This window comes from Epinephelus fuscoguttatus, linkage group LG7 (assembly GCF_011397635.1).
Source record: "Epinephelus fuscoguttatus linkage group LG7, E.fuscoguttatus.final_Chr_v1".
Taxonomy (NCBI): domain Eukaryota; kingdom Metazoa; phylum Chordata; class Actinopteri; order Perciformes; family Serranidae; genus Epinephelus; species Epinephelus fuscoguttatus.
In genome coordinates, this window is record NC_064758.1 from 30,645,747 (window position 1) to 30,669,030 (window position 23,284).

Consider the following 23,284-nt stretch of genomic DNA (forward strand, 5'->3'; position numbering starts at 1 on the left):
TGTTTGTTAATGCCTCTTTAAGTAGAAGTCTCTTTCTATAATATCACAAGAAATCACAAGATGTCACTTGTTGCAGGAAAACAACAGTGGAAAACATGTCTGAGTTCTGGTGAAAGTATAATAATAAGAATAGTTTATTTTGAACGTAGTTTGGTGTTTTCTAAAAGATACTAAGTGTCAGGTTGAAAATACTGAAGTTATACTTTAAGAGTAAAGGATAAATTGTCTTTTGGAAGACAGAGAGATGGATTTGGATCGTAACTCAACACAGTTGAATCTGATCAAGAATTATGCCCAGGTTTCCAAAAAGTAGCAATAAAACATATGAAACTGCCTCATGGTTGCGTGCCTCTGCGAACCAGTGAGGTTGCAGTTACTGTTTATGTCCCCGTCTGTGAAAACATGGATGCTTCACACACTTCTTCCCCCGGCAGCACAGAAGATCTGTGCAATCAGCAGAGTGTCAAGGTGGACACCCAAGATTAGTGTCACCAATTCAGTATCTGATCAAATGTCTTCCCATCTGTTCCTGAGTTATGACGTTGAGTAATGGCAAGAAAAGTATTTTTACAGAACATTATGATGTCACAGTGAAGTTGACCTTTTGACCTTTTGTATATAACATGTCATCACTTTATTATTTTATCCTATTAGACATTTGTGTGAAATTATGTTATAATTAGGGTATGTCTTCCTCTGTTTAATGAGGTCACAGTGACTTTTCAGATTCAGATTTCTTCATTTGTCATTTTTATGCTCGACATAAAAATCCAAAGTGTTTCATACACCCCACCAATCCATAAATATGCTTCAGTGCAATATGTCAATACAAATAAGAGTAATAGTAAATAAGCTAAAACTGTGAGGTTAAAAGAGAATAATTAATATGAAATAATATGAATAAAACGCCAGTGGAAACAGCTCCATGTTCACCTGTTCTGATTCAGCAGTCTAATTGCTGTGGGGAAAAACTGTTCAACAGCCGAGTGGTTCTTGTTTTTACACTCCTGTATCTTAACCTTTGACCTTTGGCCCTTGACCACCAAATCTTAATCAGTTCATTCATCATCATTTGTGCTAAATATGAAAATATTTGCTCAAGAAGTTCTTGAGACATTGTGCTCACAAGAATGGGAAGGATGGACAACCCGTAAAACATAATATAATAATAATGATAATAATAATAATAATAATAATAATAATAATATAATATATAATATAAACATAACAAAAAGTAATCACCCGTGATCACTCGGGGGTGATGTTGCCTTTGCTGCATCTGCCCCCAAACTGTGGAACAGCAACCACCTCCCAATCAGATCTGCTCCCTCCACTGACTTGTTTAAGTCCAAGCTTAAAACCTATTTTTATTCATTAGTGTTTGACTCCCCCTGATGTGGCTTTCTTTGCTGAATGCCTGTGTGTTTTGAATGATTGAGCTGTGTACCTGACATGTTGCCTTTTGTGTACGTGTTTTTAGCATCTTATTCCTTTTGCACAGCCCTTTGGTCAATGTGAGTTGTTTTTAAATGTGCTTTATAAACACATTTGAGTTGAGTTGAGCTGGTCAACAACCAGGGAGGACTGCCGTGGCACACCATATGTCCTGAGAGATAATCTTAATTGTAAATATAAGAATTAAGAGGACCCTGGAGTATTCAAGTCAGATGTGATTTCCTGTAACTACAATAAATGAGGAGAAGCTCTAAATAACAACACTGAGACGACTTGGAACTTAAGTCACATTTATTGATTTTAGCCAGTATGACTACCTTTACACAGACATCTCACCTCTCTACTGGAAAACAAACAAAACACTTTCATAGGATTAGTTCAGCAGTAATACATCAGACTCAACTCGTCTTCTCATTTTTTTTTTGTCTCCATATTTTTGTAACACCCTGACAAAAGTTTACATGTTTGTTTTCAACTCTGTGTAAAGGTCCCATGACTGAGAAACATGCATATGACATTTAGCTGTAATCAATATGCCACTAATCATAATGCACATTATTGATAAGAATACAGTACTGCATGACAATTCAAATAAATACCAACATACAGGTGAAGTCGTTATTTTCATATAAAGATATCAAACTCTCATTATGGATCAATACTGAAACACAATATGACAATATAAAGTTTGCACAGCTAATTTTATTATCACAATGCTATCGCTTCCAGCAAACAGAAAACCTTTTCTTTCTTTTTTTTTTTTTTAAATGTAAAACATTATCTGAATTGCACTTTTATCTCCTAGCTTCTCGTCCATATTGGTAACTTTAATGCCTCAACAAACAAGCGTTGGCTATGATGGCACTATTCAAGCTTGTTGATGCTTATTTTGTTTTCTGTTTCCTGAAAACATAATGCTCAAAAATGATGTAAAAAAAAATAATAATTCAAGAATAATAATAAAAAAAACAACAAACAAAAACTCAAATTGGACAAAAAGAAAGAGAAAATGCGCTCTCTGCACATTTTTTCAACAATACTATTGATATCACATTACCTTCACCAAACAAAGCTAGAGATGCGTAGATGTTTCCAATAGTACACCAATCTACCCAAACACATTACGGATGCTTGGAGCATTTTGTTCAATAACAGGAGGCCAAAGGGATTTCATTTGGTTCCCAAAGTTTGATAAAAAACAACCTTTTCGTAATACCCCTGAATTTATTGAGTGGGATCACTGGCCCGCAGAATTCAATACAATGTCAGTTTTATTGAGCTAATTTCAAAACTATCATCTCACTCATGCAGACGGGGGACAGTTCCCTTTGCACTTATTGCTGCTCACAGTTGAACCCAAAGTCCTCACCTATAAAAAAGTAAACATAAAATCCTAGTCTAAGATTCTCCCTTGAAACAATGAAAGGCACTACTGGTCAGAAACGAAGAACTAAACAAACCAAAAACAAAACCCCGGCGCTCGGACGGAGTGCCATGGCCCCGACTACGTCTTCCTCAGTGACGGTTTGTCTTCTTTCCGAGTCTTGATTCTTTTCAAACCTAAACGGTGTACCAAGATTTGGCACGATAAACGAAGAGAGAATGAAACAATTCCAATTTGGAATTTAATCGTCGCACTTGCAGAGAATTCTGAAAGTCAGTGATCCCGTTTCAGTGGAACGCCCTCGGTAAGAGGTTAGGAAAAGCATATATCATACCACTCAAAATTTTTCCCAAAACACAACTTACCTACTTGAGTCAGAGCGTTGTCAAGTTTCATCGTGTTATTTTGAACTATTCCTAGGAATAATAAATACATGAAAAAACCCCAGAATTTGATCACCCTGGATTTTTTTTGTGTAGAACATGGCAGTAGAACAAACACAAAAGAACAGCATAACATATGTAACAAAACGATTTAAAAATGATTATTAGATGGATAAAATCTTGAGGATAAAGTCTTAATAGTAGGTCTGTGGTTTGTGGAGCCTTTACTGGAGTAAATAGTTTATGTAATATCAGATGATTCAGGAGGACGTATAATCCTATAGTGTTATTACCTATACCAAGTAACTCACAAACCATAGTTCTACCACACTTTCCTATAGGTTAATAATAGTCTGTTATAATCCAATATAATGAAAGTGCACAGATTATAAAAACAATAAACTAAAACAAAACCAAAAAAAAAGGATGAAACCAGACCAAACAGCTTGTTGATTTACACTGAGAAAAAGACATCTCCCTTGGCTTCTCATTGGAGGGTTAGATCGGCCAAACTCTGGTCAGTTCACTGGACCTGTGAGAAATTGGCTTCCAGCAGCAGCAGCAGCACGCAAAGGTGTCATTCTAACAGCCATCACATTATAAAAGCAATAAGAAGGAAGCAGGACAGTTTATTCGACTGGAAATCAGTGTTTTCATTTAGCGGTTTTAGTCCAAATGGCCTATTAGTGCTAACTCTTTTCGGTGAGCTCAATCAGCAGTGAGAATGGACCTTGTGTTGGTACTTCGTCATCCGCGCAGAACTACTGTAATTACTGCAAAATGGGAGAAACAGAAAAATGATCAGCGTTAGCATTACTTGTCAATTTAGAGTGACTGTTAACATGGTCAGCGGCTGAGTCCACACAAGACAAAGCAAGACGGCGGCTGTGGTTAGTCAGAACAACGGAAGCCGTGTTAAGAGCCCGATGTTATGTCGGGAGCTTCGACATCGTCCACGAGTCGGTGACGAGCTGATGTGGAAGCAGTTAGGAAGCCAATGACTCCCAAGTACCAAGAGGACAGAGTTGAAACCAGATCCCAACACCACCTGAACCAAAGGAGATGGGTCTTTCTCATATGCCATGCAAGTTAATGAAAAAAAAAAAAAAGGTTACGTTGTCGACATGCAGGCTTACTATAAATCAGGAACTGGATGCATCATGTGGTAAAACTCAAAGGTGATGTGGGAGGAGCCTGCAAGCAGAGGTAGGAGGAGCTTTTTCGGTGGCATGTTGTCATGACACCTGACAAGCCAGACATTGATTACAAACTAGACGGAGCGAAGTGGGATTTCGTCTATATCAGGAGAAGGGGGTCTAATCACAATCACATCCTGGGGTCTATCTACTGCTCAGTGAGTCCACAGAGCCTATACAAGGGGAAGGGTCACAGGCTCAACTAATTTGAATCAATGTCCTCTGGTCGATTGAGCAACCAGTCTTTCGGTTTCTTTATCTTTCCTCCATAAAAATTAACCAGGAGTTTCTCCCTTGGGGAAACCCCTGGACTCATTTCGCCACAGTATGAGAGTCAGCTCTCGGGCCAGACATCTGGCTTTCTTCACCAGCATGTTTGGCTTTCTTATCTCCTCTCTCAGGAGCTGGTTTTACAACACGAGTAGTTCTCCCTCCTCTACTCCCCGAACCTTTTCTTCGTCAGCGCAAACTGATAGAAAGAATATATCACACTTGTAAGTTAAGAGAATCTTGAACGTAAAAGAGTGATTGACCTCGAAGGGAGGTGTGTGTGTGTGTGTGTGTATGATAGCCTTGTCTCCATGCTGTGCGCTGTGGCTTACAGATGCACACTCAAGCAGGGTTGACCGCTGACATTGTTCCAGGAATATTTAAGCTCCCTCTCTTTATATCCGAGAGGAAGGAATACTGTTATCGGATCCTGCAAGATTATAACCTGAACGTGATCATATTAAGAATATAGATTTTCTTATATAGCATAGTGGTAGTAGAAAACGCATAATTTGATCAACCTTGCAGGATTTCCTCACATCAACCCTGCTTTTAGCGTCATAAAGCTAATGTGTCTATGATCCACAAGCAGTACATGGATTTATTAAACACAAGCCCCACTTATATTTTTTCTCCTATTTGCGTAATGCTAGCTTGCAAAGGGTTAAAGCTATTGTGGATACAAAAACAGTGCGTCGCTCTGTCCTCACACACCAGAAAACAAAAAAACAGGAAATGAGCGACCCTCCATTTGCAAAGGTTAAAAACATAATACACACATGAGGGCGCTTCACGTAAATGCTGATGCACACACAGGCAAACAGCGGGAACACTACGCACGGGAGGACGTTACCTGACAAAAATATTCTTTCCTCACAGTCCCTCATTCTAGTTAAAGGGTGAGTGGTGACGCTGGGGGAGCAAGCTGCTGACAATCTAAAAAGAGAGAAGGTCATCATGGCGACCGAGCGACAAGACACAGGTTAGAGACATGAGGAGAAAGGGTTCTCAGCCACGTAAAACCACACAGAAATTATTTGAGAGCTCTGAGCGATCGGGGAGAAAGAGGAGAGGAGGGGGAGAGGAGCAAAGGAACAGTGTACGCTCAAGTTGAGACACAAGGACAGGGCTTTACATCAACAGATAGATAAATATATCAAGTGTTTGGGTCGACAGGCACTTTTGCCGAGTGGTCGGTTGGTTTGCAGATTTATTGTGCACGTGTAGGTGCCGTTTTGATTTGTGCTCTTCTAGGATTTACTCCGTATTTAAAAAATCTTCTTTGATCAAAACTATATTGTATCTCTGTTCACAGTAATCTTTATATCCGCTTTAACAGAAGTAGGAACCTGAGGCACCTATGCTGAAGTGCACTTAATTTGGGTGTGGAGATCGATTTGTCAAACGTTCTTTTCTCTCTTATAATATGGCTCTGAAAGAATCCATCGCAACATAATGGGTCACATGGAATAGCCCTCCTGTAGTTCACCAGACACCAAATAACTCCTCTCTTTACAATGTAGAGCCCTGTAGTACGTGAGTTTGTCTTGTACCACACACCTGACAACAGAAAGACAGTTAAAAAAGCTCATAAGCGTTTTCAGCTGCGAAGCCATGCGATTCTATTGACCCTATTGTATTGGTGTGCTAGCATCACAGCTTTAACATGATCCTGAAATAAACACCTGCGGCCACAGGTGCTCCTTTTCTGCCCGTAGAATTCCATCATAAAACCAGTAGCCAACCCACTTCTTGAATTTCTGTGTAGAATCATACTGTGCTCCCCCGGCAAGACAGCAGAGGGAGATTGCATATTTTAGTTGCTTTGTCTTCAAAGTTCCTTTTTCTTTGAGAGTGACCTGATTAGACAGTGGGCTGCTGGACACAGGTCAGTCCTGGGGGGCCAGGACACAGAGGCAGGGAAGCGAAGGGGGCTTTTTTTTTTAAAGGAGCACCAATGCCGACAGACACAAGACCGTCAGATCGACATCTTCTTTACAAGTCCCCACCCCCATGATGTGTTACTGTCACCAGGCAATACACTCAGGGGGCCAGAATAAACAAGCACAAAAGCTGCCACCTTTTACATCATACGTACGGCACTGTGACAGCGGAAAGAATAGACACTCCATTAGACCCACAAAACCCCCAATATAACCGGGGCCCTATAATCCACATGCCATATATGTCTACTACAGTCCAAACGTCTAGTGCACACTGTACATACATCTGCATTCCCCTAAGCGTTTACACTAGCACACACGAGCAGCCGGTTAGTAACACAGCAGTCCCTAGAGGAGCGCAGGCTGGCCAGGGAGCTAAGCGAGCGAGTGGGGCTCTTTAACACTAAGGCAGGGAGGGTTTGGCCCGTAGGCCCCCTCCCCTCTGTACACAGCAGTCCCTTGCAGACATCTCAGCCGCCTCAGTCACAGTAGATCTTGTACTTCTCGCTGCAAAAGACCGGAGGGCCTCCCAAAATGCCGTTGGGCATAGCATTGTTGAGCTCTGGCCGGCCAGAGCCAGAGCAGGTGAGACTCTGACTTACGTGGGGGTTGTTGGAGGGGCCAATGGTGGCCTTGCTGCGGGCCTTAGCCCGGCCGGTGCTGCCTCCGCGGCGGACTTGCTCGTGGTCGAACTCCAGGTCTTCCAGACGCTGAGTCAGGGCCAGTTTCTGCTGGATGGCCATGCGCAGCAGGGAGTTGAGGGTCTTCTTCTCGTCCTCTGCTGCAGCCAGCTGCCTCTGCATCTCATCCAGCTGAGTGACGTACTCGTCACAACTGCAACAAAGACACACAGAGAGAAAACTGCTAAGCCAGATACACATTTTCCAGATGAAATAGAAAATATCAGGTTGTTTTTACACCATCAGTAGCTTCCTGTGTCAAACCACAAGGGGGCACTGCCAGTTCCTATAATATCAAACAGCCTTTGCCTCAGTGGAGCAAACAATTCATTGTCTTTTTGTTATGTCTGCATTAAAGCTATATCAAAACTGCACAAGTGCATACCTGAGCTGCATGTTTGAGATCCTAACACCAACAATCATGAAGACAGAAACAACTGACGTACTTTCACCATAACCTTTCTCCTATTTTTTTTTTTTGGCACCACCGGGTGGAGCCATTGTTGCACAGTGCAGACCTGGTGAGACCAGCAGAGCTCCTGCATTATTTACTAATGATTTCATCATCTATTTCTGTCCACCAAACTTTCCAAACTTCAGTGTTTTCAGCTCACTTTAAGTAATCTGAGCAGATATTTCACAAGATACAGCAACAATCTTTGTTCTTCCACAGTGGCCAACACTTGGTGACACATGTTTGAACTGAATATTGCAACATAGCAAACTTCACCCTGTACCTTTACACTTTCTTTGAATTCTTTATATATTTCCAAAAAAACTGTATACATGAAGAAAGGGATGCACACTGCACTTCGAACTGTCACTTGTGGATGTGCTAGTGCACTTAAGGGAGCTACAGCGTGCGGACATTTCTTGATATTTTATTGCTATCTTTTATTGGTGCAGCTCCTGCCTTAAAAGGTTTTTGGATACATACGACTTCTGTGCTTTAAGTGCAAAAAAAAATCCTACACAAATCCATGTTTCTTGGGTTTATATGGCTCCTGCTGAAGGGTGTAATTAACATTCATGAACAGGGGGAGACATCTGAGCGTAGCTTACAGCTTCTCTGTATAATATGAGGAGTGTATATGCAGAGGATGTTAAGAATAGATCACATACACAAAGGATGAAAGCATTAACCCAGGGGTCAGTGAGAAGATCCTGTGCACGTCACCTGAGGAACAGGCTGAGGAGGGGAGAAAAAATGAAGACGGGGACGAGAGGAATACGGTTCATTGGTCTGAGCTGTACAGCTGTTCACACCTGAGCTCCACTTTTCCAGTTGGAGTGAGACTGCATCACTTTAGTCCATCTCTTCCACCCGACATCTCTGTGCAAAATAGCACAAGATGTGACCACTGTCCCCGTACCGGTAAATATCACTGAGTGCTGCACTGCGACATTATCACCTGTCTCCCTGTGCCCTTCTGTGTGTGTGTGTCTGTGTCTGGGGCTGGGCAGGTATAGAAAGTGGGTCACCAAAGGGGATTTTGAGGTGGGGGGTTCCTATCTCCACTCTCCATCTGCTGCCAAACCTTCTCCCTCTTTTCATTGCATTTCTCTCATTCATCCCTTTTTCAATCACCTCCTCTCTCCTCGCTCTTATCTCGCCTCTCAGGCTTCTTCTTCCTCCGTCGCTTCCCTGCGGCCGTCTCCGTCTGTCTGCCTGTGACAATCACTTTCTCTCCCTGTCTTGGTCATCCCTACTTTCTGTGTTGCTGACAAAGCACTCTGAGTGACATTCTCCGGTAATGAGTGACACACCTCTATGAAGGGAGGGGTTGTTATGCTCGTAAGCAGCGCCTTCTCCCACAACGATGCCACAATAAAACTGTTCCGAAATAATTTAGCAGGTGGGCTCGCCCTATTCTCCTTTCTCCGTCTGGTGTTTATGTATTTACTGTACATGGAAACGCCCCAACCTGCGGTGACACTTCACAAACGCTTTTATACTTGGAAAAACCACAAGAACGCAGAAATCTTGCTCACGTAATGTTGTTCATCTTTTGTGTTCTGATGTCTGCAAGCTATAACTGTCATTTTCTCATTAGGCATGTGGTGTTATTATTTGCTTAGTGGCTGCTTGAACTGCTGCACTGCAAAAAACTCCTCCAACTAAGATATGTTATTGTTGAGTCGTAAATTATTTTCTGAAAACAAGCAGAAATCTCCCAGCAGGATCAGATTCCTGACCTGTTTCCAACTAAAATAAACTTGTTTTGAGTGTTTTCTGGATTCACGTGCGATTTTTAAAGCAGTTTGGGATCTCTAGAAGCTGCTCTAAGTTAAACTGTGTAAACCCACCTAAAAATTCTTTTCCTGTTTTCAGAAAAACAAGTCCCGAAGGCAAAATTTAAAACCCAAATAAAACACGAGCAACCGCAGATGTTTTTGCTGCGTGTGGTGCTGCACGTGGTTGTGCGGCACATGAACTCTGGCCCCTGCCAGACCAACATACAAACACGAACCATACCCTCCCCTCTTGTGTATGCAGTTTGATTCCCAGTGGGACACACACCCAGACAATAGGGATCAGTGCTGCTTCATTAAACCCAGTATGAGATGTGGGGGGACGACCCAGGAGGGTGGTTTAGAGGGTAGGGGGGCTGGTGTGCCTTCAGACGGATCAGCCACTCCAGCGTGGGGGGTGAGAAGCTGTGCGGTTTTTCCCGGGGAAAAAAACAGAGGAGTCTATTCTATCAAATGTGGGGATACAATGGGGGCCTTTTTGGCCTGCTGATGGGGTGTGGTGGCACAATGGCTGAGGGGAGTCGGAAAGCGGATGAACAGTCATCATATTCACACCACAGAAAGACACTTTCTCTGTAGTTTGCTAAGATTATTTACAGTTGCCGGTGGTGTTTATGGCTCCAAAAGGAAACCTCAACTATTGCAGCATTCATGTAAACATGGTTGACAATCAATAACGCACAGAAACACACATGACCTCCTCAGCTGTTGTCTGGAGCTTGATTGGTCACGGTGGGATGATTTCATAGAGAGCAGGGAGAAGGAGGAGGAGGCAGAGTGATGGAGAGGGAGTACAACTAAGAGCAGAGCGGCAGGATGATCGAGGGTGCACGTTTGAGGAGAAAACATGGGGTAATGGTTTGACTGTTAATCAGTATGAGCAGGAGCTGAGAGCATGTCGAGGCATGTCTTTGGAATGCGAGAGGCAGGAGCTTACTGTTAACATGACACCAGAGACTGCAGCTGGAGAGGGACACACACACACACACAGGAACAGAGAGAGAGGCACGTACAGATACTTGAAAAACATTGGACCCTGCGTCTCTCTCATGAAATTCTCACCGCACAAAATACACTTTGAAGTAACTCTAATCTATGAGAGGCACTGACTGCAGCATGAATTCACACAAAGGCTCTCACAAAAACCTACACATTCTGTCAATGTCACTGCACTGTACCACGTCTTTTCAAAGACCACACATTTGTATCTGAGAGATTCCCAAAAATCCACCTTTGTCAGAGTGATGATTAGCATAAAAAAAAGACTGTCAAATTAGACTCCTGGAGTGGGCTTTAAACTGAGAGCCTGCCTCCTTCCTCTCTTTCTTTTCCAGATGACTAGAGAAGCGGGTGTTTGGCGGTGAGGAAGGACGGAAGGGGGGACGGGGACACAAAGGGAAGGGGGGAGTGTGGGAAACCTTGCTCAGGCGAGTCCCCCAGCCTCTCAATGAGTCCCCTGACCCAGCTCTGCGCCGTATAGGACGGAATTTACATACCAATACGTGAATCTCATAAACAGACCAAGTGTAATTCATGCACAGGCACCACAACAGTGACAGACAGGGGTCGGAGCCTCAAGAGCCTCACCGTCGGTGGACGAGGAAAACACATGCGTTGATGCAAGCGGTAAACAGCAAGCTGTGATGTGTTGTCATTATCTTAAGCCTCTCCAGCTGAAGAAGCTTAAAGACACGGACACTTCATATTGGCTCTACTTCTTACAGCAAATATAATCTCACACCTTCCCTTCACTGCTGCCACAATGACAAAAGACACAACTCCCCTAGAGGGTAAAAATTACGTCATTAGTAGGAGCGAGATCTGGTTCCCTCTTTGCCCTGGTTGCCTTTGGTCCAAATGGTTTAGCATTACACCTACATCCTCTAACCATCTGGCTCTGCAGTGCGCCAAAAACCCATGACAACACACACTCTGCCATTTGCAGACAGAGGAGCTTTCCTCCTGTTACTAATTGATTAGACGCTGCAGGTATATGGAGTTACTTCAGCAAGCACTCTTCAAGGAAAAGGTATTGAGCTACTGTACGGGTAAGACGAGGTGCTGCTGAGCTGACCACACATTCCCTCTGTAATGCCGTCTATCCCCTCCCTCCTCTTCTACCTCGCCTCCCTCTGCACAGCTTGAGCTTTGCTGTGGATTGCGGGGGAGTCTTAAATGCACAAGGAAAGACTGTCTCAGCATCTCAGCGTAGCCATCTGGACTGGCGCTGATATTTATGGGACAAGTGGACACCTTAGAAACATTCACAAAGAGGAAAGGCAATTCAAAATGATATTTTTGCACCCATAGAGGAATCACTCATTTTCTTACCTTTCCTAATATGTACACACACACACACACACACACACACACACACACACAAACGAAAAGTGTGTGAGCACTTAGCCTACTACGTGTTGAGGGGTGAATGTGTAATCCAGACCAAGATGAGGTGGGATTATGCACAGAACCTTTGACCGGCTTCTCCACGGAATCAGAAAAGATTAGCGAGTGTGTTAGCCCATCCACACACACACACACACACACGCTAAGTCACTGTTCAAAACACTACTTAAGTGACATATTTAAATGATACCCAGATTAGATACCTTCTGTGCTCTATATTAGTCAGTATCAATGCTAGCATCCCTTTCTGACCGCGATTCTCGAAAACAAACAATTCAAACGTGACAATAACACCACAGACGTAGTCAGCGTACGGTAAACAAGGATTACATTATGATGACGATCTTATCTTTAACTTACCTGCTTATGCAGTTTATGGTCTTTGTATGGTGCACGTGTAGCAGTTCTAAAAATAGCATTTAGTCTGCTTTGCTACTGCTGCTTCTTCAAGCTAATTTACAGTAGCACAGAATACTGGCACACTTTGGGATTAGAATAAAAAAAACAAAAACAAAAAAAATTCATATTATTTCTAATTTTGTGTCAGACGGGGTCACGTTTCTCACCGTGTGGCGAACATAGCTCGGAGAGACGAAAAGGTGGCTGCGTCCTCCTTCAGGGCTTTGAGCTCATTCCTCAGCTTCATCATGGTCTCGGTCACCATGGCCTTCTCGTTCTCATACTTGCTCTTCAGATTGGCCAGAGCGACTTCAGCTGTCTGCGGGTGGACGAGAAGAACAAAGGGTCAGAGCAGCTGGAAGGCGTCGGGGGTGTATTTCCCGTCTCAAGAAATCTGTTCATATGGACCACATCACCTATATATATTTTTTTCAAGCCACTAAGGCTCAGCAGCCTGTAGATGTTATTGTTAGCTGCTGGTTTAAAACCATAGGTGTGTGGTTAATGAGGGGCTTTCATGTCTGAGGTTTAATGGTCACTGAGTAACCACACACATACTTTAAAGGGCTACCAGAGCAACTGCACACACACTGTGTCTCTGGGTTATGCTTCTTTGTACTTTGGAGGGCTGTTCTCCTCGTCCTAACCACACAGATACTGCGGACAGCTGACATCATTGCTGCTGTCTCCAGTGTTTGTTATAGATCTTGTCTGCAATGCATTTGCTGTGACAGCTGAATAGACCTGAAATAGCTGACACCCTCTTCCTCTGCTTCTGTCTTTCAATGAAAACTGACAAATGTTTGGGAGTGATACCCACTTAGATGAACACACACTCTGAGTGCATAAAAGACAGAACAACGGACCTGCTTGTTGGCCTTGAGGACAGTCCTCAGGGTTGCGATCTGTTCCCTCTTGGTGCTGAGCAGGGACTTCAGTTTGAGGATCTCCTCCATGCAGGCCTCCTTGTCCTTGTCAGCCACGGTGCCGAGCTCCAGGGAGGCCACCCTCTGGCGCGACAGCTCTGTGGTGCGGTCCACGGCCAGCTGCAGGTGCTTGATCTGGTCTCTGATGATGGCCACCAGGTTATAGATGTTCATGGGCTCGCGGCGGTGGTCAGACACGGGAGAAGGCAGCGAGGAGACTGGTGAAGGGGCTCCGTCGCTCAGGTCGCTCTTAGCGGGATCGGGGAAGAGGCCCTTGGTGAGCAAGATGGGAGAGCGGCGACCACGGCCCTCTGGGCTGCTGCGACCGCCCTTACCCTCCTTGTAGAAGTCGAGCATGACGCGGTTGGGTGTCTCATTGTTGCACATGCACACGTGGTTGTAGAGGGTGGCCAGTTCTTCGCTGAAGGTGACCAGCTCGTCCTGAGCCACACTTAGGCTACCCTGGGATTCGCCTGCCACATCGCTCAGCTGAGGACGCAGAGAGACAAATTTAAATTAGAGTTTACAAAAACACCAAATCAAGTATTTATCAGGATGACAATATAAAAAGCAGCTTCTCACCTTGCGCAGCTCCTTCTCCAGCTTAACCTTCTCTTCCCTCTCTGACTGACAGGACTTCTCCAGAGTTGCCAGCTTCCCTCCCAGCGTTGTGACATCGTTCTCCAGACGGGTGCGCTCCTCTTCGTAACGTGACTGACAGGCCTGGTATTCTGTCTTCAGAGTCTTCAGTTCCTCCTTCAGCTCTCCTGCCTCAGACACAGCAACCTAGAGATAGAGAATATATAAAAAGCTGAGAATAAACAAAGACGATACACACTCTAAGAAGTTTGACTTTTCTCACTTGACAAAATGTCGATCACCTGATTTTGAATTTAATCTGACTCTTTGTCTCCTACCTTGTACTTGCACTCCAGAATCTCAGGTCCATTGATGTCCACCTCGTAGTAGTCTCCGTCCTCGTGGCTGTCACGTTCTTTCTCGTTGTCCAAGGCAGACTGGCGCTCCTTGCTGGCCTGGAGCTTGCGGATGGCGTTGAGGTTCTCCGTGAGGCGGTTGACCTTCTCCTGATGCTCTGACAGAGCGCCGTTAGCCTGCTCTAGCTGTTTCTGGGAGTCCTGCAGGGTTGACAGCAGGTTGACCTTCTCCCGCTCCATCTGAGGAGAGAGGCAGTGGTGCACAGAGCGATCAGATGTGAGGTCATCACACTATATGTCCGTCATGAGAGTACAGTGCTGCACACATGTCATTTCACATTTGAATTTCTCCGTAATTTGATGGTGTGAATGACTCCTCCAAAGACAGATCATATTAAATCAGTGGATTATCTGTCATGTGGTAACTCGACCCACTATCAGGCTTGTGTTGCCAAAGTATGTGAGGGCTCATTGCCCAGTAGCCCAGCATCAGAGTCAGGGTGACCTTGCCTCTTTGCTGGACGGGGATCAGCTGAGCACTGGCAGAGATGCTTGATGGGTCGTCTTATACGCATGCACACAGTTGTGCTGATGTAAGCACTGAGCTATTTCAGAAAACTGATCTGTAATTATCATGTACATGCTCATCTGAATACATTATTTATTAGTGCGGAATATGTTTCAAAAAGAGATGGAAAGTTTAATTAAGATGGCTTGTCATGTTGAAGATTTCCCTAATTCACATTCCTTTATATCACATGATGTTCTTCCCATGTCACACTTAAAAAATGTCCATAATTTGAATAAAGTCAATACTGGCGCTGACACTCTCACATTACTTTAATTTGTGTGAAAGCTTATGGGCAGCTAACACATTATTTCCTATCCTACTCCTGCAGAATCCATATAGCATGTTCTTATAAATTCGCCAGGGACTAATAGGGAGGTATCCGAGGAGCGGATGTCTGGGATTGATCATTTGAGTACCTTATCAGTAAAATGAGATAAGGTATGAGAGGGACAGAGCATGGCTAAATGAGTGAAGGAAGCCTTTTGTTTGCTCTGCTCTGATTCCTGCCTGGTATCTATGGAATGACCTGGCAGGAGGCTCCAGCAGGCAGCATGACACGCTGCTGGGTCATATCAAACACAAGGCTTTGTCACAGCTCGCCAGATTCGGCACAACGATCAGGCTGAAAACCAGAGCGCTGCCCAGAGCAGTGCGGCACAGAGGTGACTTCAACTTTACACATTAATCCAGCAACCGTGTTTACGTTTGATGAAGGGAGGCAAAGAAAAATCCTTAATCCCATAGACCTCAAAACAATCATTATCCACAGGTTCCCCGTACTTTCTGGTAACCATGGTGCCCAGTCAGGCGTGGCCTTGGACTCATGGGGTGAAGAGCAAGCAGATGGCAGGTCCGCTGGTGCCACCACCCGCTGCCTCGCAGCCCAGCGGAGCCTGAAGGGTGTGTGCGTCTCCCTGGATTAACTTTGCTGGAAGGGGATTTAGATCCCTGCAGCAGCCTGGGTCAGGATGTAGCCAAAACATACTGACTCACTCACGTCTCAGACACACCTCCACCCCACTCGAATACGTGCCCTGCCATCCTCAGCTGTTTTGTGACAACTACTGTCAATCTAGCTTGTCCGAAGGACAACACAGTATTCTAAGTATGATAAATAATATAATAAGCAAAGACATCTCATCAATCTATTCCAATATCAAGAATATCTACATTAATAATCAAGGTGCTTTATTTCTTTCAACTCTCAGCTTGCTTCTGATCCTCCCTTCACAGAAAGTGAACGCATCACTGCTGAAACAAGTCAATTACATTCCAATCTGTCAGACTGCAAATGATTCATCGGTTGTTACTTGTCTGCAGAATGAATGGGTTATTATTCAGTATAAGCAGATCTCAGAGATCAGCCATATCCTTTACTGTGAACAGACAAACAGTAGCTCCTTTTTACACAGAAATCCTGCAAAACTCCTGCAGCAATGTCCCTTCATCACGCCTGATTTTTACAGAGCACTAAACAGCACTAGCAAAATGCCTCCCCTGTGTGATTGTAGACACCGGTGCTCTGGAGGCAAAGAAGGTGTCATGGCTGTGATATGTAACACAACCATGTCAGCCTCTTTTGTGACATATATGTGTCGTGCAGCGCTTTTTTTTTGAACAGTAACAATGGCATAACATGGCAGTAACAATCATTTAACGTCCGTTATATGGCGGTTGATCTTGTCTCCTTCTCAGAGGGTAAGGAGTCCTAGACCTAGTTTTCTCCCCAATATGCGGACATTTTCAGTTGCTGTTCTGCTTCTTTGAGTTAGCTGCTAACTGCTTCTAGCTGCTCTTTAAATCTCCCAATAGTAGGTTGCACACATAACACGTCGTCAAAATGTCACACCCTTCTTGTCCTGCCAGTTACTGCATCCACTGGCAGCTGGAACAACTCTGTCCCCCTCAGTTTGTATCCATACCTTTTAATACAAAACGGTGAGGCTGAATAACACTGCAACATTCCCGCAGTAAACAAGCAGGGCTAATGTTTTCAGTTTTCCCATAATAGTTAATTACAAACCTGCATCAGCTGCTGTTTGAGCTTCTGGATCTCTGAGATGTTGAGTTCGCTCAGCAGGTCATCCACGAGGCTGGGCGCAGGATGGAACAGCTCTTCCTTCGTGGGTGTGGAGATGCGGTTGTCATAGTTGATGGCATTGGCCAGTTTGGTGAAGCCATTCTCATATCCGTGGAGAGCCTCATCGTTGTTGGGTTCAGTGGAGGCGTCGTCGCTGAACTTGAGACCATCCAGAGAAATGCTGAGAGGGCTGAGGGGGAAAAATGGGAACTCTGTCATTTAGTGTTCTTTACAGTGTATCCTGAGGCATGTCAGCAGCTTGTTTGTGTGCTTTATACCTGTGACACAGAGTGTCTCCAATGTTCATGTAGTGGGACAGCTCTTTCCTCAGGGACGCTTTCAGCTCACGCTCAGTCTTGATGGTCTCCAGGGCCTCGCCGAGCTGACGCTCAGCAATCTCTTTCAGACGGATGGCATCCTCCAGCTGGCTGTTAAGGAACTGAGTGTCCTCCTCTAGACGACGGATCTCATGCTTCAAACCCTCAAACTCCACCTGGGAAAAAGAGGAGAGGGAACACCTTCAGTGTGTTTTGGATCCACAGACAGACAAATACGACTCGATGCATGTCCTACGACAACAAGCTGTCAGGCTGGTTTGTGTGTGGCAAAGCAGCTGGATCAAAAAGAATGGCATTATTCAAGATAATGGTAATAGAGAACATATCCATTTAATTTCCCTTTCTAATTACTTTTAAGATAATTGGATTTGGGAATCCCTTTTTTATATTGGATGTCTAAAAAGTAGGAGCTGCCTTTGTTGTCTTTCATGCCCTCTTTGATGAACACTGAGAACATAATCCAAGATGACAAGGGCATATGGGAAGAATTAACAGCTCAGGCATAAAAGTTAACATCAAATGGAAGTATCCTACTTGGAAATTCAGCTCTGTTTCATGTCTGCAGATGTGCGAAGGCGATTTTTTTTCCTTTCCACTCATTTGATTAAACCCAGGAAGTGTGTTTGCTACCACGAAGTGTAAGAATCTCTTTCTGAAGAATGATAGCTGTGAAAGAGTCTGTCAAACACTTCTACAACCAGACGACAGCTCCGAGCATTTAAGAAAACAACACCAGCTGCTTATCGCTTTCCTGAATCAGAGGATGTTTTTATTATCCTGATTAAATCTGAATATTGGAGTGCTCACACTTCTTTTGGCAGTCTAATCAAGATAAGGAGGAGACAGACTGACAGCTGATGAGTGGGAGGTGGATGGCCTAAAGTGCTACTGAGAGGCTGTAAGATAGTATACAGTACATGTGTGTGTTTAAAGGAAAATTATATGGACAAGATGCCCAAATCTACCAGTCTAATTAAGCCTAACCAACAACACTGCATTATGATAACCTGCGGCAAAGGTGAATTTACCAAGAAGGGGATGTTCTGCTGCATGATTCAAACTTTCTGCATCCAGAGCTGCAGCACTGTTTCATCCTCACCTGGCTCTGCTTGAGTGCAGAAACCTGCTTCTGCAGCGAGATGTTCTCCTCCTCCAGTTCGGTGTAGTCCTGTAGCAGACGCGCCTCACGGAACTTGTACTCCTTGATGTCATCGCGCAGCTGATTCCTCTGGAGCTCCACCATCTGGCTGTTCTGTAGGGCCAAAAGAGATAGACGGTGTAAGAAGAGGAAGAGATGTCAGGGACCACTATTTCAATCTCGTTTGACTGAGTGCGGGAGAGACGGCGATTGATTGGATATTGTTGCTTTAGTGTAACTGTCTGTGTCACGTTGGCTCTTTAACGCTCTAAATCTCGCTAGATAAGAAAGGGCTCCCATCTGGCCAAACGTCTTGTGTCGTGTGTGTGTATGTGTGAGTGTGCGTTTGCCTGTTCATGTTTGAGCGGGAGGTGCCAGGTGTCCCTCTGGGCAGTGGGCCACAAGTGTGCCTGCCTGCCAGCTCTGATGGCACCAAAGAGACTGAAGCCTACTTATCTCTCTAATGGTGACAAGCATTCAGTGGCTGGGAAGAATCGAAGTGGTCTAATTTTCTATAGAGGAGTCAGATTAGGATTCGTTCTCTGTGCAGTTGAATAAAAGGACCACTCAGTGCAAACTGAGGACATGGAGGCTGTGTAAAACGTGTCTGAATTTCAGTGGGAATTCAGAATCAGAACAACCTTCTGCTGACATATGCTCGTATTTTAAGAAGGGATGATATGAAAATTTTGTGTCATGACTATCCTTGCGCCAGTTACAAGCTAACACTAGCGCTTGTTATATACAGTAAGTGCAGCTGGCTCTCTCTAATCATTAATTATATAAAGGTTAGAGAGGTAAGACACATGCCCATCCCCCACTTATAGACTATGACACAAACTGAAGGATCCGATCAGCCGTACTGAGCCACCTGTGCCCTCACTACCTCGTCTAGCACCCTGTTTAACCCTCCATCCTCTTCTTTCAGGCTCTGCTGCTGCCCTCCAATCCCCGCTGACTGGCACATCCCAAAACATGAGAGCCCCACGGCACATTTGGGTGGGGGAAATCTTAGCCAGCGGCCGTTAAGAGAAACAGCAGATAAAAGCTCGCAAGTAAGGGGATACTCGCTGAAGGAGGGAGGGCCTCACCCTTTTTGAACTGAATGCACGAACATGTGTGTGTGTGAAATGCGAGAAAGTGGGGGAAAGCATGTGAAATAGAACTGTGTGTTCAGCGATGTCTGAGCTGACCTTGGATGTCCATGTGTGCAAGCAAACATGAAACTTTTCAACAGTGTGTGTGCAAGTGCATGAATTTAATGGCGCTCTCACACGGCTAGTGTTGCTATCTCCTGATCGCGTGCAGAATGTGCGTACACTTGCATGTGCGTGAGATGGTAAATGAATAATGGCAGTCTCTGTATCTACAGTATGGATATGATTTGCCTGTGTATGTTAATGGCTGTGTGTGTGTGTGTGTGTGTGAGATGTGTGTCTTTCTCTCAGGAGAGCTGGCAGAGATAACCTAATACCAGAGAGACAATTAGCCTCCCAATCCCTTGCCAGGTGGTCCCTTCCTCTCACGCTGTCACCATGTGGCCGCATCACAATCCCTGCTCTCGTATCATTTCGGCGACCACAGGAAGTCGGTCCTGAGAGGCTTTCGCTTTGCTGACTTTCTCGTGTCACCACTCCCTTGAGATTGAGCATCAGTAATATGACTTATTGACGTGGATAATGAGCCGGTGGTGACAGGTATCCGGACGGCAAGACACACCTTTTAATAACTAGAGGGGTCACTGGTTCCTCACCACAGCTTCCTAGTCACACACTATTCATAACTGAGTAAAGTATCACACAGTAATAAAGCTTTATTAATAATCAACAACAATTCACACTCTATTATCTAACTAATGTGTCTCTGGAGACGATCACGCAACCAAAAACAATTTGTTTTACTTACTAACTCTATAATTTGAATTTACTGCTTTTTTTTTGGCTTACTGAGAGGAATGCACTGACAAACATTATGTTGCTGACTCCCCACTGATGAAGAGTACACGCTCCTCATTTGCTCTGTGTAATAATTAATCACTATGTGCAGAGCTGTGCTGCGGCTGACGTTTGAAGGTGCATTAATATTCATCGGGGCTTTGCGCATGTCTAATGAGCGCGGGTGTTTGCAGTGCGAAAGCCCTGATGTTAGTGCTTTACTGAATAATGCATGAGCTTACAATACAGATCAGTCCCCCCACTAAGCCTCTATGCAGTGGTTTTTGACTTCTGAGAGTGAACTGAATTAAAGCAAAAACAAATAAAAAAAATGAAAGAGAGAGCTGGTATCAGTCAAAGCATTAATAGGTTGTGTTACTCTAGCTGTCAGCTTTGAGTAGGAGTATCAAACTACATGTCCACAATTGTTGTCTTTATCTCCGGTGTAATCACCACACTGCAGGAGTAATCTCTTGTTTTTAACTCAAAGCTGTGCCAGCTGGTTGCTCAGGTCTTTTCCTGGTCATGGTTATGTGCCTCAGCTGGACGGTCAGTGCTGTTTGGTTCCGATGAATACAGGCCGCCGCTGAACCTGATTAGGATCCTCCTCCAATCTGATTACAATGCATAGCAGGGCTGTGACCTTTCACCCCGCTTCCACATCCGCTGTGGCACTGAGTCCCTCAGAGACTGAGGGGGCGGGGTTTACACTGACCTGCTGTTTGACAGTTGATTTGAGTAGACTCATCAGGGTTGGTCATGTGCGTCCTTGCTTCAAAGTGTGAATCATACTTAATCATGAGGTGCACACGTCTCCCCTGGGAATGTCTGCGTGTTTGAGGGGCCACCAATAGAGTTTGTCAGTGGGAGGCTGTTCATGAGCGTGGACCTATGTGTGTGGTTTGTAATGACCTCCTGCCTGCTGTCACTACAGGTGATGTCTGGGCAGCTGCTTGAATACACCCACACCCACACCCACACCCACACCCACACACACACACACACAGGCAAATGTGTCGCTTCCATGCAAAGTGGGTGGCAGCAAAAACACTAAGTTGTACAAGGATACAATAAACTGGCAGGAGAGGCAAATGCATTTTAGATGTTAAAACCGCAGTGAGGACTAGTGCGTGCATGTGTTACTCTAATGAGCCCTCACCAGGTCAAACAGTGTTGCACAAAGTCACGAGAGCACACATCTCCGTGGGTCACTTTCAGCTCCAAAGCTTTCTTTTTGCCATTAAACTGCTTTTGACAGCACAGTGGGGCTGAGCCTGCTTAAATCTCCCCAAAGCTCTGAGTAATTTCTCAAATGTGTTAGAGCCACTGTAACCTCCACTTCTATAGGAAATAGCTCCATCACTGAGTAAGCCACAGTGGCAAAGTTTCAGGCTTACCGCAAGTGTAGATTAGGACTGTTTTAATGCTTTGTTAAAGGCTCTGCTCCGGTCTTAATAACTCCAAAGAATTTTTGAAAATATGCATTTCAGCAAATCCATGTTTACTAGCTTTTAACCCCCTGGTTTGGTTCCCTCGAAAGTGCTGCCCAGACTCCCAGATGGCACGAGACTGTATTCTTGATATAATGGTGCAGACGGGCTCAGTGTAAATATATATTTTTATCTCCTTTCTCCTCTCTCTCTGTTGCACTCTCACTCCGCTGACCTCTATTTCACTCTTCATCCTGCCCACTTAGCACTTCAGTCGAATGCACTACACCAGATTTTTCCGCCAAATTACTATTCCTACAAAGTGCAGAGGGGTTCCCAGATGGTATGACACCCACTGCAGGTCAATACTGTTTTTTAAAAACCCTCTCTCGGCTTCTCTTTCGAAAACCACTGACCTCTATTTTGTCATTTCACCAACACTACTGCTCCCGTTTTTCCAACTCCCCCCCACCTCCCATCTCTCCTCTGCGTGTGTCAGTGTGCTTTTAGAGGCCATACATCAGTCACAGTTGAATTCCTTCCTCCTGCTTGAGCTTTAGTTCCATCATATCTGTCTTTCAGATAAGAAAGAATTGACACGGACAGTTATTTCACATCTGCCTGTAGATGTCTGGAGATACTGTGCTCCAGCGAGCACTTTTGGTCTTGAGTGCGCTAATGAGAAAAAAACTTTATATGTCCCATAGGCTCTGCAGCACGTCAAGGTCGCGTCAGCCCGAGTTAAATCTAACTCTACCAAGCCGAGCACATCCCAGGATTACCTTCAGGATGGACGAGAAATGAATCACAGATGCACAACAGCTCAACCAACCCCCCCAGTATAGGTTCAGACAGAGCAAAGGAATAATGAAGCTCAGGGGCCTATTGCTACTGTCAGAGACGAGAATGTGGGTGAAAGCAGATCTGCTTTTATCCTCCTCTTCGCTGCAAGCAATTGTCATTCTATTCAGCCTTCTCAGACTCCATTATGGAGAAAAAAAACCCCGTCAAGGTCGCACTTTTCAACGAGACAATTAAAAACTAAAAAGCGAAAGGAACCTTGTAAGTGCGACGCTGATGGTACACTGCCCACTGTGTGACTGTGGAAAAGCCCACAGGGCGAAAGTGTGCCTGCGTGCACTTAACAGTGAATTAGTGATTTCGAGGTCATGTGGATGAAAGTGGAGAAATGTGCACGTGAGCATGTTCACACCCATTAGCTGAAGTGAATGTGTGGGCATGTTTGTGTGTGTATTATTGGGATGTATTGATCCAGCACAGAAAACCTCTTCAGTGCTATCAGCCGGGGATTTAAATCAAGAACGACACACTTTCAGAGCTTCCTTAAAGCCATTACCAAAAGACAAATATTATTAGGGATCATTGGCAATGTATTTTGGAGACGCACCCCTCCAAAGGGCTAAAAATAGCTGTCGATCTTTGAGACATGCCACTCATGAGGCAGCTAACCGAAGTGAGAGTATGATTAGGTGGTGTTGGGTGCTGTGACCAGATAACCTACATAACATCTGGAGGTTTTGGAGCCAGTTGTGGGTCACTCGT

The 23,284-nt window shown here is 44.6% G+C and overlaps 1 protein-coding gene across 2 annotated transcripts in view; it reads right to left on the bottom strand.

Annotated features, from left to right (window-relative positions):
* Positions 1–1,728: 1,728 nt before the first annotated feature.
* Positions 1,729–23,284, bottom strand: part of LOC125891272 (protein bicaudal D homolog 2-like) — a 45,418-nt gene continuing 23,862 nt past the window's right edge. The window contains exons 3-11 of one of the 2 annotated variants that reach the window (XM_049580400.1): positions 18,319–18,471; positions 17,160–17,374; positions 16,825–17,071; positions 14,213–14,470; positions 13,878–14,081; positions 13,236–13,784; positions 12,537–12,688; positions 7,234–7,465; positions 1,729–3,995 (exon numbers count right to left, since the gene is read on the bottom strand). In XM_049580400.1, the coding sequence (XP_049436357.1) occupies positions 3,993–3,995; positions 7,234–7,465; positions 12,537–12,688; positions 13,236–13,784; positions 13,878–14,081; positions 14,213–14,470; positions 16,825–17,071; positions 17,160–17,374; positions 18,319–18,471 (2,013 nt within the window). In that variant the 3' untranslated portion in view covers positions 1,729–3,992. Of the gene's footprint in view, positions 7,466–12,536; positions 12,689–13,235; positions 13,785–13,877; positions 14,082–14,212; positions 14,471–16,824; positions 17,072–17,159; positions 17,375–18,318; positions 18,472–23,284 lie in introns of both variants that reach the window. The other variant, XM_049580399.1, reaches the window with a different exon arrangement.